Source organism: Poeciliopsis prolifica, unplaced genomic scaffold (assembly GCF_027474105.1).
Source record: "Poeciliopsis prolifica strain line A6 unplaced genomic scaffold, Auburn_PproV2 SCAFFOLD010, whole genome shotgun sequence".
In the NCBI taxonomy this organism is placed as follows: Eukaryota; Metazoa; Chordata; class Actinopteri; order Cyprinodontiformes; family Poeciliidae; genus Poeciliopsis; species Poeciliopsis prolifica.
In genome coordinates this window covers 14,377,796-14,398,193 of record NW_026562385.1, presented here as the reverse complement: position 1 = coordinate 14,398,193, position 20,398 = coordinate 14,377,796, and the positions used below count along the sequence as shown (strand labels likewise).

The window sequence follows — 20,398 nt, the reverse complement described above, 5'->3', positions numbered from 1 at the left end:
ATTGTCTGTGTTGTGTGTTTAAGAAAGTTATAGTATTTGATCTGAAACATTCTCCCTATAGCCTGTCAGTAGTATGGTAGGTCAACCTTTACACAATTTCTAGATACTTTTGGAAGAGGGGAAAGAATGGTGTGAGGAGATTGCTGTTTCAGTTGACCCAAAAAATTGTACAAACATGCATGAGTATTTACTGTGTCCAAATGGCTAGTGTAAACAGACATGTCATTAGTTTACAAGTTTTTATGTGGAAGGTTTTGAAGAAAACTTTGCGAAATAAGGCCTGTTTTTCTTTCACTAATCTTGTGCAAGAACATTTTAAGATACCTGATGAGATTCAGGAAAAGGCTTGCCATAAAGAAGTCTGATCTTTCTGTAACAATGCACAAACATTTTTCTGCATCTGTGTATCACAAGGTTATGCTCTGCTGCAGAACTGTGACAACATTCCAAGTGTTGGTCCTCTCTTTTTTTAGCATCCCAACTCCAAAGACCAAATAAGGTGCTGTGTGAGAGAGCAAAGGAAGCAGTTGTGAAAACTCCCACCCTAGTATGAATATCTGAACTTGTAGTTGTTAATAAGAATTCTGCTCTGTAACTATTGCTGAACTGACAGCATGCAAGTTGTGGAAATCCACAACAGGTAAAAATAAAAATTAAGTTACAACAGCTATAGAAAAAAGATGAGAGCATGTATTTATCTCAAACATGATAGTAGAACAAAGTCACACACATGAACAAGAAATGCAAGACATTTTTTGTACCAAAACATGCTCGAAAGGTGAAATAAAACATCTATGATTAAGCTTGAACAAACTTCTTCAGCTAAAGCGTCAAAATTTATTTTACATAACATATACATGAGCATATTTTTATACTTTGTGTATTTATGTATGTATAAACATAATTATATATATATATATATATATATATATATATATATATATATATATATATATATATATGCGTACATCCTGTTGATGTATGCATACATTTATGTATTCAAAATACATAATGCATAAATGCATATTTATATACAGTTTATTTATTGACTAATTTTTGTTGCATCATTTATATGTGATCCAAGTTAGAGAGAAGAGAACTTGATGGACATAGTTATGATTCACTTGAGTTCAATGGTATGCTGATGCTAGAATCATGGATCATTGAAACAGTGGAACATTATGACCCTTTATTAATACCATAAACTCAGCTTCTCCAAGAGCTAAAATCAAGGAAAAACTCAGTAGAAACAGGGGAAGTGTGGAATTGAGTCAGACCAGAAGTCACAGGAATCCAAAGAATGATTTGTATAAGCAGAATTACTCCCAAGACATTCATCTTTTCAGAGTTCAGTTGTAGGTCACAACAAATTGGGAAAGTTATTACCAAGAATGCTCAAAAACATTTCGTTTTCTTTTGCTTCTTGTGTCATGCATTTACATCACGGTACATTAACTGCAACAAAGGCAAACTAATCTCAACCTTATTTTGATGAAGTGAGCAATAAATACAGACAAATCTAAAGATATTAGTTGCATTTTACAGATGATCTGATCTAACTAAGTATTTCAACAGAAAACACTTATAGCTTGAAATATGCAGAGAATTGAATCTATGATTTTTAAGAGAACTGAGTGAGTTTGCTTGTTGCTATTTGTTGCGAAAATAAACTGTATGTCTGCAGCTGGCTTGGCAATCTTCTCAAAATAAGTCACCATGGTAACTTGTGTGTGGTTGTTTTTGTGATGCAACAACAGCAGCAGCACAGTTTGAAGAGTAGGGTCTTGAATGTGTCAACTTAGAGCAGTGCTTCTCAATTATTTTCCTCTAAGTCAGTGCTTACGCCCCCCTAGCAAGAAGAAAACTATTCGCGCCCCCCACTCCTCACCGTGACTATCCATCTCTGCATAACATTTTTTCCTTATTAACATTTTTTTTTCGCTGAAAAAACTCTACCGGCTTATCGGCGTGATTGGGATCTAACGTATTTAAGTGACGCGCTAATTTATTTGGCTTCATGCTGTCCGCTGCGAGCATTTTTAGACACAGCAAACACACCGGTCTTTCCTCTTCTCCAACTGTAGTCACAGTGAAGCCAAGCGCTAAATACACTTCGTCGTATTTCCTTCTTAGCTTTCGGTTGACTTTCTGTTGTCTCATTATCTTTGTCTCTCTCTGCTTTTCTTTTTATCCCTGTGAAAAACTTTTTCATGTTGGGGGTTGTTGAATAACGGAGGCCATAGACCAGGGGTGTCCAAACTTTTTGCAAAGGGGGCCAGATTTGGTGTGTTAAAAATATAGGGGGGCCAACCTTGGCGGACGTTCTTTACATATAACAGCAATTAATTTAATTGCTGTAATAAATACATTTCAGCGAGCTGTTGTGTGTTTCACATTTGCTTTTTTATTTTAATTTCAGGCATCTTAAGCATATGTTTTGGTTCATTTGAAACATACATTTCAAAATTCAATTGACATTGAAAATTGAAATTAAATATTCATTTAACTTCACTTTTTTAACACTAACTTTTTTGTAACAGTTGAAGAAAAGTAATTGTACTTGGTGCAATTACATTTGAAACATAAAAAAAATCTCAAAATGGGAGTTTAATATTTACAGAATTTTTAAACACAATAACAGAGAAATTGTCATATCAACAAGTGCAGGGCTCATTTAAAATATGACAGTAACTATAAATGTTGATTAGCACCTCTCTCTGGCTTGGCGGCGCGGGGACAGGACGCGCGGTGATGATGTGCGCACTAGTGAACGGTGAAAGGTTTGCAATGCTTTGCGATCAGCGCTGCTACCTCGTAACTAGCCTTTGTAGCATTCTCGTTTGACTCTCGAGCTTTTGTAAAATATTGCTGCTGTGAGATTAAGCTAGCTTCAAGGTGTTTCAGTTTCTCGCTGCGTTCATTACCTGTGATCTTGTCATATGCCTCAGCATGTTTAGTTTGATAATGTCGCTTCACATTGAACTCTTTAAAAACAGCCACTGTCTCTTTACAAATGAGGCAGACACAGTTGTTACGTATTTCAATGAAGAAATAGTCCAATTTCCACCCATCCTTGAACCGTCGGCCCTCGCAGTCAACTTTCCTCCTTTTGCTAATTGCCGCCATTTTAGAAAATTGGGGGGCCTCACATACTAATTTGCTGTTCCTATTTGAGCCTCTAGATGTCAGCACTTAGAACACGCAAGTAACAGCGCTGCTGCCCAATGTATTACACGCGGGCCAGGCGTTATTGATTCTGACGGAGGCTGCGGCCGGATGAAAATTGACCACGGGCCGCATTTGGCCCCCGGCGCGGACGCGAGTTTTTGTTGACTTAACACTGCTAACCAAGGCAAACCTGTTGTCTTGTAAGTCGTAAAATGTTGCACTGTCGCAAACGTGACAGAAGTAATGAGAGCGCCACTGCCACCTACTGTGCGCAATTACACTTTATACTAGTACGGCCAAAAAAAAGCCTGTTCCCCAGGATCACACGCGCCCCCCCAGGTATCGCATCGCGCCCCCCAAAGGGGGCGCGCCCCACTATTTGAGAAGCACTGACTTAGAGGAATGTTGACACTTTCCCAGAAAACGATTTCTGGGAAAGTTGATCACTGAGTCGGAGTACATGAGGCGCAGAACGCAAAGATAACTAAGTAAAGCTGATTGTGGAGAATGACTGAATAAACACAAAAGAAAACAAAGAAAAAAGGAAAACAAAGGGTAAGCAAAATGTACCTAGCACACAAGTGAGAAGAAACATAAATTCCAAGAAAGATTTATAAAACACAGGAACAACAAAAACCCAGAATCAAAGCAATGAAAGCAAATCCAGGTCCAACAGATTCTCACATTATTTATATGTATCACAGATGGAGAATGAACCTCAAAAAATATACTATGTGTAAAAAATGGTGGCAGCTATAAAGTAGATGTAAACTGATATAAAGGATATATACAGTTCAATATAACTAACTTTGGACCTCAATATAATTCAAAACAGTTCAAAACAATTGACTATATTTTGATTCTTTGGTAATTCATTAGCAATTAATAATAGATGGATATTAAAGTGGGGATAAGACTAGAATTAATGAACACTAAGTGACTGTGGCATTGATATATTCAATCCAAAGCAAGTTGCTGTACTTGTTGCATTTTATGGCATGTGGGTTGCAAAATGCTGTTTATAATTTATCCGGTTTAAAACTGGGTTTAAGCCAAATGATGACCTGTTTACTGATGTAAAAAGAGTTATGCTAACCTTTCATGATATTAAAAAAATACATAAAGTAACTTTTCTGAACATGCAACATATGTGTGAAAGCTATTAGTAAGCTCCTACAAGTAGTATTTATAACATAAAAACATTGTTTGAGGTGCTAAATGAATGACTACTTTCAAGGAGAAATTTGCAATAATATTCCAAATTCTTTCTTTCTATCTATCTATCTATCTATCTATCTATCTATCTATCTATCTATCTATCTATCTATCTATCTATCTATCTATCTATCTATCTATCTATCTATCTATCTATCTATCTATCTATCTATCTATCTATCTATCTATCTATCTATCTATCTATCTATCTATCTATCTATCTATATCTATCTATCTATATCTATCTATCTATCTATCTATCTATCTATCTATCTCTATCTATCTATCTATCTATCTATCTATCTATCTATCTATCTATCTATCTATCTATCTATCTATCTATCTATCTATCTATCTATCTATCTATCTATCTATCTATCTATCTATCTATCTATCTATCTATCTATCTATCTATCTATCTATCTATTAGAGAAAGAGAGAGGGACAGAGAGAGAAGGCATTCCAAGAAAAAAGGAGTGCCAAAAGGATAAGGGTCCATGTGGAGAGGGATGGGTTACATTTCGAGACACGCCTCCCCTTCCCCACACTATTTAACTACCGCAGCCCTCCTCCCCTTCAGAATTCTTGCCTGTCTTTTTTCCACACTGTGTGTAATGGTAGAACGGAGGATGAACTCACTCGTAAAATGGGCGCTCATACTTTTTGGACTGTTCTCGATCATTCTCAACATCGTCCTCATAGGGATCCACTCGGGTAGGAAGCCCAAATGTTCGGGTCAGCATATCCACCAGCTGAAAGGTAAACACGATGACCATAGCCTGGTGTTTGCTGATCTCACTCAAGAGGAGTACTTGCAAGTCCAGCAGTACATGCTTAAACAGAGGGAGCTGAATATCTCCACCAGACAGACCACCATGCCATCGGAAAACTTTTTATTTCTAATTGATCTCTCACTACCAAAGAAATCGGAGGCTGTGACGTACTTAGACGGGAAAGGCAAAAAGCCAGTGAGAGAAGCAACAGTGGTGGTCTTCTATGGCACGAAGGGCCACATCAAGGAATATGTGGTGGGGCCTCTCCCCAATCCGTCATACCACAGAGATGTAACGAACGAAAGATACAAAATGGAATTACCCATCACCACGCGTCTGGTTACTATTGGAGAGTACACTTTAATGTTTAAATTTTTTGACACTGAGGTCTTTTCTAAGTTAAAGAAACTCATGAAAGAGAGTTTTGGTGTGAATGGGGAAAAACGCTTGAATGCCTTTGAACAAATGCCCCGTGGGGTTCATTCAGGAGACAGAAAGACTTGGGTTTCCTTCTTCAGAGACATGAGTGGCATGTACATTCACCCGGTGGGCTTCGAGGTGCTGCTGAACCATGAGAGCACAAACGCATCCCAGTGGAAACTGGAGAAGCTGCTTTACAACGGGGAATATTTTGACACAGTGGAAGAGCTTAAGACGCAATATGATAAAGGGAATGTGAAAAAAATTGTCTACAAGCAATCTCCTGACTACGGCTCTCTCAAGCCTAGAAAAAAGCCGCAGCAGATCCCACCGCAGCAGTTTTATGCAGAAGGAAAGCGCTACAGTATTCAGAACAACCACGTCTTATACCTGGACTGGAGCTTTGCTTTTGGACTTAGTTCTCTCACAGGTATGAGAGTGTTTGATGTGAGGTTTAATGGTGAAAGAATCGCCTATGAAATAAGCGTGCAGGAGGCGATGTCGGTGTACGGTTCAGTGACACCAGGGATGATTCTTACAAAGTTTTTGGATTCAAGCATAGGGATTGGGCGCTTCGCACATGAACTAGTCCGTGGTGTCGACTGTCCTTATAACGCTGACTATGTTGACACATACTGCTACATCGATGTGCCAGTTCCAGTCAGGTTCAGGAATTCCATATGCATCTTTGAGCACAACATGGGTCAGCCCTTAAGAAGACACTTCGCTGATTTTTTCCACAACAGTTACGGTGGGATGGTAAACAGCGCTTTAGTCTTCAGAACAATAACAGCTATTGGAAACTATGACTATATGTGGGATTTCATCTTTTATCAAAGTGGATCAGTAGAAGCCAAAGTGCACGCGACTGGCTACATCTCTTCTTCCTACCTAGTCAATGGTAATCTGAAGTATGGACACCAAGTGGCAGAGCAAGTCCTCGGGAACATCCACACACACTTCATCAACTTCAAGGTGGACCTAGATGTGGCAGGTAAGCATCATATTATTAATGTCTAAGTGGCCTTTGGAAATTAGTGTTCTGTTAGCTATTCTCTTTGCATGTGCAACATTTGGATATATAAATACACAGTTTTTCTTATTAGGTAGGAAAAAAATAATTCTCCATACAGTTTTTTTAAAATTCAAATTAATTCAGTTGAAAAAAATATTAACTTTTAGATTGATCCCAGAGGTAAATAACTAAAACCATGCTAATTTAAAAAAAAAAAAAAACATTTACCATGGTAATTGTTTGTAAAACAAATGTATGACCTAAAAGTTTTGTCAATGAAAAAGATAATTTTGTCCAGATTCCATTGATCAATGAATTACAGGATGTTACAGTTAATAGATTTCCCTCCTATATACAATACCCCTTTTATTTCATTCATGTTATTGGGCACAAATAATTGAACTTTCTACCCCACCAAGCTGTCATGTGTTGCAGTTAAAGGCTAAAAATCATTACTGTCCTATATAAGTTATAAAACTGAGATAAACTAAATTATGCTATAATTCATTTTACTGTTTCCTCTAACTTTACATCTGTTAGATTCCATCTCTATAAATGGAATATCTCAAATTTATTCTTACCACTCATTTTTCTCGTCGGCATGCCACAATTCCAAACCTAGATGTACACTCCTATTCTGTAAAATAATTGGGTGAAAATGTGTGGTGAAGGTGCTCTATGGACTGGCAGCTAGGCTGGGTAAAGCAGCTCAAAAGTGGAGCTTTGGGTAAATGGACAGTGCATAGTATGAGCAAGTGCTTAAGCACCCCCAAACGGCTGCCATGGGAGATTCGAGGGTTTCAAGCACAAAAGAATTAAAGTAACTGCTACATCTTAAAAGAAGGGAAATAGTAAGAGAAACAATCCCAGAAGGCCAAATTTCACTTGTATTAACTGTATTGTGGGTAATGCAACTGTCTGACATATATCTAATACAAAGACAATTTAAATACTTTGTCTTTTGCACAAGTTAAATCAAATTAAGTAAACATGCAAATGCAGATAGTAAAAACTAAATAAACAAACCAAAATAAACTAAATTAATAAAGACAAATTGATCAGCATTATATCCTGCAACATAACACAGTGGGTTTATTTTTGATGAGAGAATCAAAAATTCTCTCATCAAATTTTTGATGAGAGAACTTTTCATAATACTTTTCCCCACTTTCATGCTCATTATTGCCAGTCATTTTAGGTTTGCAGTTTTGCATTCTCGTTCCATTTGTGGAGGTTGTGCTTTGTGAGCAGTTCAAAGCTTCTGGTCTGTGCTGCACAATATATCACTAATTCATTATCACTATATCGTTGCACACAACATCTACATGCAAAAAACTTCTAGCCCTGTGGTAAATATCTTGGGCTTTGTTTAATAATGAGCCGAGATTTAAAATGAAGAGACAAGAAATATCAAAAAGAGAGTTACTTTAAACTAAATAGAGAAGATAACACAGCAAAGAGCGTGTTCTGTGAAGCTGAATTGATGATCCACTATACCACATTTTCAATGCTGGAATATCTCAACAGAAAACATTTGAGTTGAAGGTGCAGCACTTCTTCCAGTCTGATTAATTTTTTCATGTTAGTTTCTTTCTTTAGTCACCTGGGGGAACTACCTACTCCTCTACTTAGGCTTGGATAAGTACATCTGCATATTTTCAGTATCAGGGTTTCTGCCAGCCTGGTGAGCCACAAGGTTGTGCCCCCAGGCTTAGTATTTTTTAAGACTTCATAGTTGGTGTTCAGATATTAATCTTCCAATAACACATAATTATCCATCCATCCATCCATCCATCCATCCATCCATCCATCCATCCATCCATCCATCCATCCATCCATCCATCCATCCATCCATCCATCCATCCATCCATCCATCCATCCATCCATCCATCCATCCATCCATTCATTTTCTTCCGCTTATCCGAAGTTGAGTCGCGGGGGGGCACTTCAGAAGGGAGGCCCAGACTTCCCTCTCCCCAGCCACTTCTTCCAGCTCTTCCGGGGGAACCCCAAGGCGTTCCCAGGCCAGCCTGGGAACACACATAGTCCCTCCAGCATGTTTCTGGGTCTTCCCTGGGGCCTCCTCCCGGTGGGACGTGCCCGAAACACCTCACCAGGGAGGCGTCCAGGTGGCATCCTGACCAGATGCCCGAGTCACCTCAACTGGCTCCTCTCCACGTGAAGGAGCAGCGGCTCTACTCTGAGTCCCTCCTGGATGACTGAACTTCTCACACTATCTCTAAGGGAGAGCCCAGCCACCCTACAAAAAAACCCCATTTCGGCCGCTTGCATCCGCAATCTCGTACTTTCGGTCATGACCCAATGCTCATGACCATAGATGAGAGTAGGAACATAGATTGACTGGTAAATCAAGAGCTTTACTTTTTGACTCAGCTCTCGCTTCGCCACGATGGACCGATACTGTGCCCGCTTCACGGCAGATGCTGCACCAATCTGTCTGTCGATCTCCCGCTCCCTTCTTCCCTCATTCGTGAACAAGATCCCGAGATACTTGAACTCCTCCACTTGAGGCAGGACACCCTCCCCGACCTGGAGAAGGGACTCTACCCTTTTCTGGCTCAAGACCATGAGCCGGAAAAGGCTCATGGTCCACATCCCAAGAGCTTTGGATTTGGAGGAACTGGTCCTCATCCTGGCCGCTTCACACTTAGCTGCGAACCGCTCCAGCGAGAGCTGCAGGTCACGTCCTGGTGAACCCAACAGGACCACATCATCCGCACAAAGCAGAAATGCGATCCTAAGGCAACCAAACGAGATCCCCTCAACACCTTGGCTGCACCTAGAAATTCTGTCAATGAAAGTAATGAACAGAATCGGTGACAAAGGGCAGTTCTGGTGGAGTCCAACTCTCACCGGAAATGAGCCCAACTTATTGCCGGCAATGCGGACCAGACTCTGACACCAGTCATATAGGGACCTGACAGCCTGTATCAAAGGGCCCAGTACCCCATACTCCCGGAGAACCCCCCACAGCACTCCCCGAGGGACATGGTCAAACGCTTTCTCCAAATCCACAAAACGCATGTGGACCGGATGGGCGAGCTCCCATGCACCCTCCAGGACGCAGCTGAGGGTGTAGAGCTGGTCCAGTGTTCCACGACCAGGACGAAAACCACACTGCTCTTCCTGAAGCCGAGGTTTGACTATCCGAAGGACCCCCCCTATAATTGGAGTACACCCTCCGACCCCCCTTTTTAAAAAAATGTAATCTTTTTAAAACAAGATTACATTTTATAGTAATGTTATTTTTAATAACATTACTATAACATTACTATATACTATATACTATAATGCTTTTTAAACAGGGCCCATGTGAGCTTTGTCTCCCAGCAGAAAGAGGAGTTCCCAGGAGGGGCACTCTCCAATTACCCACTCCAAGAAGGGTGGGTGATCTGAACTGTTGTTCAGCCCGTAAACACAAACAACAGTCAGAACCCGTCCCCCCATCCGAAGGCGGAGGGAGGCTACCCTCTCGTTCACCAGGGTAAACCGGTGAACGAGACAGTACAGGCGCCGAGATGGGGAACAAGTATGCCCACTCCTGCCCGACGCCTCTCACCATGGGCAACTCCAGGGTGGAAGTATGTCCAGCCCCTCTCAAGGAGACTGGTTCCACAACCAGAGCCAGGCATCGAGGTGAGACCAACTATTTATTGCCAGAACCTATCAGCCTCAAACCCCTCCACCACGATAAGGTGGCAGCCCAAGGAGAGGCATAAGTTATTTCCCTTTATCCTTCCAATATTCTATCTAAGACTTCCTTTGTGGACTCATTTGCTTTGATTTCTTTGTGTGTGTGGATTATTCGGAATGTCTTTACGAAAACAAAACCCTGACATCTTCAGTACATATTTGACCCACTGTATGAACCAATTCTAAAAAGTAAAAATAGTAAATGCAGAAGCACATTTGTTGGGTTTTGTTGTAATATTTATTGTTTCTTTTCAGGAGTGGAGAATGTCTTCCAGGCCAAAGACATGGAGTTTACCAATGTATCTTTACCTTGGATGCCTGATCGATATGCAATGGTGCCTCGACTGGTGGAAAAGCAGCTCCGAACTGAACAGGTCTGTCCTAATTTTCCTCTGCTATTCTTGTAGGTTTTTATTTTATTTAAAATAACGTCTGCTTTTTGATGCATAGCATTACTGTGGCACCATATGATGGATTCCACAATAATGAATCCATCATATGTTTATAATAATGCATTATGCAATAATGCAGGATTTTGTAATTCTTTCTCCCACATTATGTAATAACATTACTATAAAATGTGGAGATAATTTCAAAATGTGAATCTTGTTTTTTTTAGGAATGACAAGACCTATCACAATAGGCAATAAAATAATTATTCACATGATAAATTAGAACAAACTCAATAATTTCCATTTGCATGATTTATTGTTTTTTTTCTTTATTTTTTCTTTTACCAAAATCTGGATGACAAAAGTCTTCAGTCTTGTGCTTCAGTCTCAACTAAGCATTTTTTGAAGGACAATTTTGTTTACAGAGACTGTTGAAGACCGAGAAGGCTGATACGAAGAACTTAGCTGGAGAAGCAGACTAGACAGAGAATACAGAAACACATAAAAACAAAAATAAAACATGACAATTAAGGGATACCAGAACACAAATGAAAGCTAAAGAAAACCAAAACATGGATACTAGAACATAACAGGGCTGAGGCATAGGGATGATAATCATGGTTAGAACAGAACCCAGATGAGGAAGATTAGGTTAACAATGAGTAGACAAGATCAAGCATGACAACAAGACAAGAGACTAACTGAAATAAATAAATAAAACACAAACAGGAAATAATCTAGAGAAACAAGACATGACACCAGGCAAACTATAAATAGCTATCAAGTCTCCCTTTTTTTCTAGAAAACTACAGTATTTTTGGCTCCCTTCACGTTGTCATATTTATGACTTTTCTCATAAACATATAACTTAAATAAGTTACATTGGCAACATAAATATGACAACATATTTATGTTGCCATATGAGAGGCTAGAGGGAAGGGGTGGGGGTAATATTACATCCTGGGTTGTTTCCAGGTTTGTTTATTATTCTGTGTTCATTAGACTCTTTCTTTGACTAGATCAGTCTGACTTCTGTTTGTTCAGTTCAGGCTTTCCTAATGATTCAAGTTTATGTCCTTGTTGTTCTAGTTCAATTGTTTCTTTTGTTTAGTTATTCTTTAGTTTTAGATTTATTTTATATTTCCTCATGTCCTCTCCTTTGCTCCCTGAGCCACTTTTTTGTAAGTTTTTGTTAATGTGTTGCTATTGTTTTTATTAAGCATTCTTCATTAGCCCAATGTGTCTGCCTTTCTGCATTTGGGTCCACAATCAAATTACACATCATGACAAGAACAGCTTCAGTGGACAACACTGACAGTGGGCAGATTTTAGTATTAATTGGTAGGCAAAGGCTTTATGACTGTCACATATGCAAACTGAATGAATTGAATGATGAGCTGAATCACCATAGCATACCGAACTCATCTTTTTGCTTCTCATTCATAAATCTCAGTTTGTTAGTAAATCTGCAGATGCCTTTTGTCAAATCTTGAATTTTGACTGTCAGACTTCTGGAACTCTTCCACAGGAGGCCGCCCTGCGTTATGACACCAAGGTACCTCGCTATCTTCACATCGCTAGCAACAAAACCAATCGTTGGGGTCATCAGCGTTCCTACAAACTGCAGGTGTTTAGCTTTGCAGGAGACCACCTACCAGAGAGCCAGACTGAAGAGAGATCAATGTCCTGGGCCAGGTAGGAATGGACAAATTAAATAAATAAATAAATAAATAAATAAATAAATAAAAGAAAATCTTTTATTTATTTCATGCAGCAACTGGTCCAGTTGCTGCATGATTTTTGATTTGATCATTCTGTTCAATGTGTAACCTTGACTTATTGACTGCTGAAGAATTATTATTATTAATAATTAATAACTTAATTATTAATAACATATTAATTATAATCAATATAATTAATACTTCATTAGCCAAACATTGGTGACTCCCCAAACTCCTTTTTTCACAAATTGAATCTGATTACAGTGCAGCAGAAAATTTGAATGAAAAAAATAAACAATTGCAAGGATACTTGCAATTATTTTTTCAGTCTCTTGACCAGGAAAGTACATATATGTTATGATAACTAGTTGAGTGAGTTTTGTGTGCCATTTTTGTTTTTGTCTTCACCACATTCTGGTTGTTAACTTACAGTTAGGGCCAGAAATATTTGGACAGTAACACAATATTTGTGAGTTGGGCTCTGCATGCCACCGCATTGGATTTGAAATGAAACCTCTACAACAGAATTCAAGTGCAGATTGTAACGTTTAATTTAAAGGGTTGAACAAAAATATGTGATAGAAAATGTAGGAATTGTACACATTTGTTTACAAACACTCCACATTTTAGGAGCTCAAAAGTAATTGGACATATAAACATAACCCAAACAAAAAAGTTTTTCTCAATATTTTGTTGCGAATCCTTTGGAGGCAATCACTGCCTTAAGTCTGGAACCCATGCACATCACCAAACGCTGGGTTTCCTCCTTCTTAATGCTTTGCCAGGCCTTTACAGCCGCAGCCTTCAGGTCTTGCTTGTTAGTGGGTCTTTCCGTCTGAAGTCTGGATTTGAACAAGTGAATGCATGCTCAATTGGGTTAAGATCTGGAGATTGACTTGGCCATTGCAGAATATTCCACCTTTTTGCTCTCATGAACTCCTGGGTAGCTTTGGCTGTATGCTTGGGGTCATTATCCATCTGTACTGTGAAGCGCCGTCCAATCAACTTTGCAGCATTTGGCTGAATCTGGGCTGACAGTATATCCCGGTACACTTCAGAATTCATCCGGCTACTCTTGTCTGCTGTTATGTCATCAATAAACACAAGTGACCCAGTGCCATTGAAAGCCATGCATGCCCATGCCATCACGTTGCCTCCACCATGTTTTACAGAGGATGTGGTGTGCCTTGGATCATGTGCCGTTCCCTTTCTTCTCCAAACTTTTTTCTTCCCATCATTCTGGTACAGGTTGATCTTTGTCTCATCTGTCCATAGAATACTTTTCCAGAACTGGGCTGGCTTCTTGAGGTGTTTTTGGGCAAATTTAACTCTGGCCTGTCTATTTTTGGAATTGATGAATGGTTTGCATCTACATGTGAACCCTTTGTATTTGCTTTCATGGAGTCTTCTCTTTACTGTTGACTTAGAGACAGATACACCTACTTCTCTGAGAGTGTTCTGGACCTCAGTTGATGTTGTGAACGGGTCCTTCTTCACCAAAGAAAGTATGCGGCGATCATCCACCACTGTTGTCTTCCGTGGACGCCCAGGCCTTTTTGAGTTCCCAAGCTCACCAGTCAATTCCTTTTTCCACAGAATGTACCAGACTGTTAATTTTGCTACTCCAAGCATGTCTGCTATCTCTCTGATGGATTTTTTCCTTTTTTTCAGCCTCAGGATGTTCTGCTTCACCTCAATTGAGAGCTCCTTTGACCGCATGTTGTCTGGTCACAGCAACAGCTTCCAAATGCAAAACCACACCTGGAAACAACCCCAGACCTTTTAACTACTTACTTGATTACAGGTTAATGAGGGAAAGGCCTTTTGTTTTGCAGCCTTTGGAGTCCATTGTCCAATTACTTTTGGTCCCTTGAAAAAAAGGAGGCTCTGCATTACAGAGCTATGATTCCTAAAACCTTTCTCCGATTTGGATGTGGAAACTCTCATTTTGCAGCTGGGAGTGTGCACTTTCAGCCCATATTATATATAAATTGTATTTCTGAACATATTTTTGTCAACAGCTAAAATAACAAAACCTGTGTCACTGTCCAAATATTTCTGGCCCTAACTGTATGTCCAATTTGGTCTTGCCATATCTTATTCGATTCCCGTGTTTGTTATTGCTAGAAAGATTATGTCAGTTCAGTTCATTTCTTTGAGTTCAGTAATATTCATTCTTGTTTTCTGAATTTAGTTGTTCTGTGTCCAGGAGTAATTATTTAAAGCTCACTTCCTAAAACATTCTCGTACTTTTTTTAGCAGCATTGTCAACTTCCATCATTGATTCCTCTGATCACCATACTAAATTTATCTATTTATTTCCAGTGTTGCATTCTTAATGATGGCTTCTCATTTAGTGACCGGCTCAGGTTTCTGGGACAGTGACAAAGAAGGAAAGCTGAGGGTCCTAAATTCTTCATTTTTTCAGTGACTTTTCTTTTCCTATTCTTACCAATTTATCCATTAATATTTCATCATATATTTTTGTTTAGTTAATGTACGTAATAGAATTATTGGCATGCATTTTAGTTTGTTTTAACTTCAGTTGATGGGTTTCTCACAATAAAATTAATATAAACAAGCAGAGTGAGAACTCCAAGGATCAGTGAAGTCATCCTATCTTCCATAGTGGTGTTGTCTCAGCTGTTGGGGTGTCAATCAGTGACACTGTCACTGACTGACAGTGTCATTGTCAATCAGTGAGCTTAAGTCCGTCAAAAAACCTGAATCTCGGCACAGGCCTTTACACAATATAGTCAATGCACAACAACACTGAAACTTAAACATAATCTTGCTGATGCCAAGGTCATTATTGGTATTCTAATTTAAATTTGTGTTTCTTCATGATTATACATTAAAGTTATCATTTTGTTGTTGCCAATTTTTTTTTTATTATTTTTATTTCATTCACATGGCAGATTCATACAATTATACTAGCTTTTGTTGTCACTTGTTATTTTCATAGACCATTTCCTTATTTCTCTTAAGCTGGAGGTCCCAATAACCTTCACTGGTATCCTACCACCTTGTTTTATATGCACACAGTTATCTCTTAAACTCACTTTCCAGTATTTAGAGGAAACGCTGCTTGCTATCTGAGGGTATAAGAACATAAGAAGTTCTTTACTTTTTCTTTTTTTCCCATGAACATTGTGGCTTCACACTGTGACTGGAGTGAATAACCAACAGGCATGCCCTTCCTGCAACATAACTGCAGGCCCTTCCTCCCACCAGCTGTGAGATCTACAAACAACACTGGTTCTAAACAACAACCATAAAAATAAAAGAACTGAGATGGGTAACATTCATTTGTTTTTCCAAGTTAATTATCAACACACAAAATGCATGTTTAAAGCAAGGTTTCCAGTCATGCAAAGTGTTATTTGGAGCTTACTGCTTTGCTGCTTACCTCGTTTAAATGGAGGGAAGAAACTTAATCTCAATCAGATGAAGTCTCTTGGAAAATCCCTCTTGAAACTGGCACAGGTTGCTGAAGTGGTGGTCAAGAAGTGCTCCAGAAACAGATTTTTTCCCACTGATGAGGGTATATTCCCTTGAAAAATAAAAGTCAACCAGACACTTTGAAGAGGTTCCGATGCTGAGGGCCAATGTACAGAGTTCTGTGCTTTTAATATGTGATGGAAGCAAACATTTTGACTTGTCTCCTTGCAAGTCAAAATGGCATAACTGAGCTTGAACTATAAAATCACTTCAAGAAAAAAATGATTAGCTGAAAGTGATGACCTTGTTTAGCAGTTCAACAGCAAATACAATGAGGTCAAAACATTATAGTAAATATTGAAAAAATAACAGTTTGAAAAATATAACCCAAAAAGAATATAAGGATTTTTTTGCAACTCCAGGACAGAATAAATGTAATGTTTTTGCATTCCTATTTAGGGGCTAAAAAATGTATTTTGTATAAGGTTTCTCTTTTAAAGTGTATTGGTGTTAGACTTTTAAAAAAATCCGAGTTGATTAGTGCAATTTAACATTGTGTACAGTAACTAATCCAGTGAATAAGAATTGTATTGCTCGGTCTACTAGAAACGTCATACATTTTCTCATATACTGACCCCATGTGGAGAGACTACATCTCTCTGTGGGGGGATCTCACTTACTCTGCTGCTGTCTACATCCTGCCTACTGGTATGAATTTCACAGGACTGCAGTTAAAACAAACTATCCCATGGACGCTATTTTTAGAAACTCTGGGAACCAAAGACAAAGTAGTCTTTTGGGATATAATGAAACTATGTAATGCTTTAGATGCAATGGAGCTTAAAGTTGTTCGTATTTTTCCTTGTTTCGTGACATACATGTTTCTTTTTTATTTATTATGGGTCTTAGGATAATCTCATTGCAGTAATATATTATTCTAAATGTAGCAGATTAAAAAAAACTTTTTCCTTTTCAAATATAACTGGGACGGATTAGTAATTTAGGTTGCAGATATATGTTAGCAATTCTAATAGTGTTTAGGCCAGCAGGTTCTGACAGCCCATCACTGCAAAAAAATACCTTCCTCAAAAAAATGTAAAAGCTTTACAGCTATCAAGCTTTTTCTAAAATTCCATAATTGCAATGCTCATACTGCAGTTCTGCATGTTGGAGGCAATTCGGAGTGGCTTAGGGATTGTACTCCCACCATTCTTTCTACTTATCTGAAGTCTGTGCATGAACTTTGTGTCATGTACAAAAATACTCAGTATATTTATATTTCCTCCATCCTTGGACAAATCTCTAGATTCTGCTCACTCTGGGTTTGAATCAGATGATTCTCACTTCCTTTGGTTACCCAAGACAACCAACTTGTCGCTACTGATTTTTCTCCTCCCTCCACGCTGAAAGCTCTCTGATATATTATAAGCTTGAAGACACAAACTCTCCAATATCATCTCTTCATCATGATCATCATCATTTGACAACCACTACTCTCTCCTTCTTCAGACATTTCACAATGACTGAAGAATCAGAGGCAATCCATTTTGCACATATTTCTGTTCCTGTGCAAATGAATTATTAAACTCCTAAATTCAGTTTCTGCGTCTGTTTCTGCACATTGGTCAGGAAAATTTCCTGAAATTATGAAATCAAGTTCATGAGCTCTTCTAACACGACACAGAGTCCCTAAGAGAGAGTAAGAGCGCAGAACTTCTCTTTGGGTCCTCCAATCACCAGCATCTTGCTTCTTGACAATGTTCTCCATGGGTTTTTTGAATTCCATGTTCAGCTCTAACCAAGGCTCTCAGTGAAATTTCCTAATCCTCTGGTCGAGCACTGGATGGAGTTATATATATATAATGTCAATCCAAATTGTTTGTAATGTCTTCCAAATGTTTTGAAAAGGGATCTTGTGGATCTTGTTCATAAACTGAACCCAATTTAAGAAAATCACACTGCACATAATGGAAGTTCTTGCTATTCACTGTCTTTAAGGTTGTTCTACATGTTTCTGGTGTTTCCCCATTTGAACAAAACTGATTTTAAAAAGCATTTTATTAGTGAGGTACATTATCTTTAGGAAACCATTTACAGCCATTATTTTCCTCCTATCCCTTAAAGTATGTCAGTACACAACTCCCTTGGACAAAAACTAAGTCACTAAACAATGTCAGAAGTTGAAATCTGTTTCTAACGTCACAATCTGAGCTCTCTGAAAAGTCAGAGATAACAAACCTGTTTCTTACAGTATATTTTCGGTCTTTTCCAGGTATAAGGTTGCCATCACCAAACATAAGGACTCAGAACAAACCAGCAGTAGTCTTTACAATCAGAATGATGTTTGGACTCCAGCTGTTGACTTCAGCAAGTATATTGAAGACAACGAAAGCATTGAAAATCAAGTATGTTGTGACATGATTTGACAAAAGGATATAACAATTCAAAAAACTTCAAATTTTAAAAATATAACCTGCCTTATTATGTGTGTTTAGGACCTTGTTGCCTGGGTCACCACAGGCTTCCTTCATATCCCTCATGCTGAAGACATACCCAACACTGTGACAGTAGGTAATGGTGGTGGAGTTATACTACGACCACATAACTATTTTGATGAAGACCCATCTATCAGCTCTGCAGATTCTGTATACTTCAGCCCTGGTGCTGAAGGCAGCTGTGAGAACAACAGGATGGCATGCTTGACACAGGAAACGTGTACTCCCACCCTGGAGGCCTTTACCTACCACGGCTTCGACAGAGTCATGAAGTTTGAGGACTGGAAATGATTTATGTGTTGCTGAACTAAAGCTTTCCAGTTATTTTAGTATCTGTGACAAATTGAATTAATACACAGTGTATTGTGGGCCTACAAACCCCACTGTATTATGTTGTTTTATTTACCTATCATTAACACAGTTGTTTTTTACCTTCACTAAAGATAAAACACAGATTTACCTCTGGTGAACTCTAATGATATGCATATAAATACATACATAAATATAGCTCTTTATGGTTACACACACACACACACACACACACACATATATATATATATATATATATATATATATATATATATATATATATATATATATATATATATATATATATATATATATATATATATATATATATATATATATATATATATAAATCTTTTATGAAGTTAAAACAGTTTTTTATCCCATCCACTTTAATTACTTATATTATGTTTGTAAAAATGCTTGCATGTCACCATTTTGCCATGACAGAGAACTTTTAAAAAATTAAAAATGACTTTTTGATTTTGATAATGCACTGGAGGATCATTGAGCCATATTCTTTTATTTTGCACCATTGGTCTCACAGATGGAGCACAACTGATGAGACCTAAAGGTAATTCAACTGATCGTACAGGAGAGGGTGCTGCCTGCTTTGGTGTCATTTTCCACCATAAAATTCTGCACTATGAAGCCTCAGAGTATGGCAGGCCAGTTTGACATAAATTCGATTTTGTCTGACAAGCGTAATTAAAATAAATTAATAAATAATGAAAATATTTTGTTAAATTTGTTTAGCTAGGTAAAACCACACTGACGTCCAGATCTCCTTTTAAGAGTGAGAGACACCTGCAATGCACAACAACCTGGTTAAAAAAAAAGTAAAATAAATTAAAACATATGCACAAATTACAAAACAGTTTAAAGGCAATGACACTGATTGATAAAAATAGGTTGCATGTTTTTAAGAACTGCTTGAAAAAAGTACAATAAACTAAGATCTGGGATCTTAAGTTTAAACGAGCCGTTTGCTTGCTTCCCTTTTTCTGTTCGAACCCACATCTAAGGGAAAGAATTTTGCTGAAGCATAAAGAATGGGCAGTATGTTGTAGGAGAGGATCTAAATAACCTGGAGTCAAGCCTAGTATTTTTATAAATCTGCACTGGATGACTTTCAGATCATCAAGTGATTGATATTTCCGTATGCTTGAAGAAGCACATACAACTCACAATAATGTTGTGTAAGACATCTGCTACCTGTTACAAACCTTAAAGCACAATGATAGTCGGTATTCAAGGATTGAAGCCATTTGGTCCAAGCATTCATATATAAAACATGTAAGGATTGGTAAGACTGTTGCTAAAACCAAGTTTGTCAGCTTTATTACTAGTTATAAAATTATTGAACATATCTGAAATATTAGTTTTGAGATTGAGTCATTCATTGTACATATTTTGAATTGAAGGATCCTTATAATCCAGTGGTAAATCTGATGTAATTTCTACTAGTGAGAATGTTTTAGCGACATCATAAATAGGTATTTTGTCTAGTAAAAATACATTCACATATATCTTAACTTCCTAATATGTCTAGTCATATCCGAATTTCAGATGTCTGGAACGTAAATGCAGTAAAACTGAATTTATGTTCAAATGGTCTGCCATACACAGTGATCTGCAGTCAGGTCTGCAGTTGTTTTCTTTTGAGACTTTACACCAGCCATTCAGAGCAGATTAAACAACCTTCTGCGAGAATAAGCATTGTCTATCTAAAATGACA

At 38.1% G+C, this 20,398-nt stretch overlaps 1 protein-coding gene across 1 annotated transcript; it reads left to right on the top strand.

Annotated features, from left to right (window-relative positions):
• The first annotated feature begins 4,980 nt into the window (after positions 1-4,980).
• aoc2 (amine oxidase copper containing 2) lies at positions 4,981-18,918 on the top strand. Its single transcript, XM_055035717.1, has 5 exons — positions 4,981-6,570; positions 10,561-10,679; positions 12,226-12,392; positions 18,132-18,264; positions 18,355-18,918. The coding sequence occupies exons 1-5, from the start codon at positions 4,998-5,000 to the stop codon at positions 18,643-18,645; spliced, it is 2,283 nt and encodes a 760-aa protein (XP_054891692.1). The 5' UTR covers positions 4,981-4,997; the 3' UTR covers positions 18,646-18,918.
• The last annotated feature ends 1,480 nt before the right edge of the window (positions 18,919-20,398 follow it).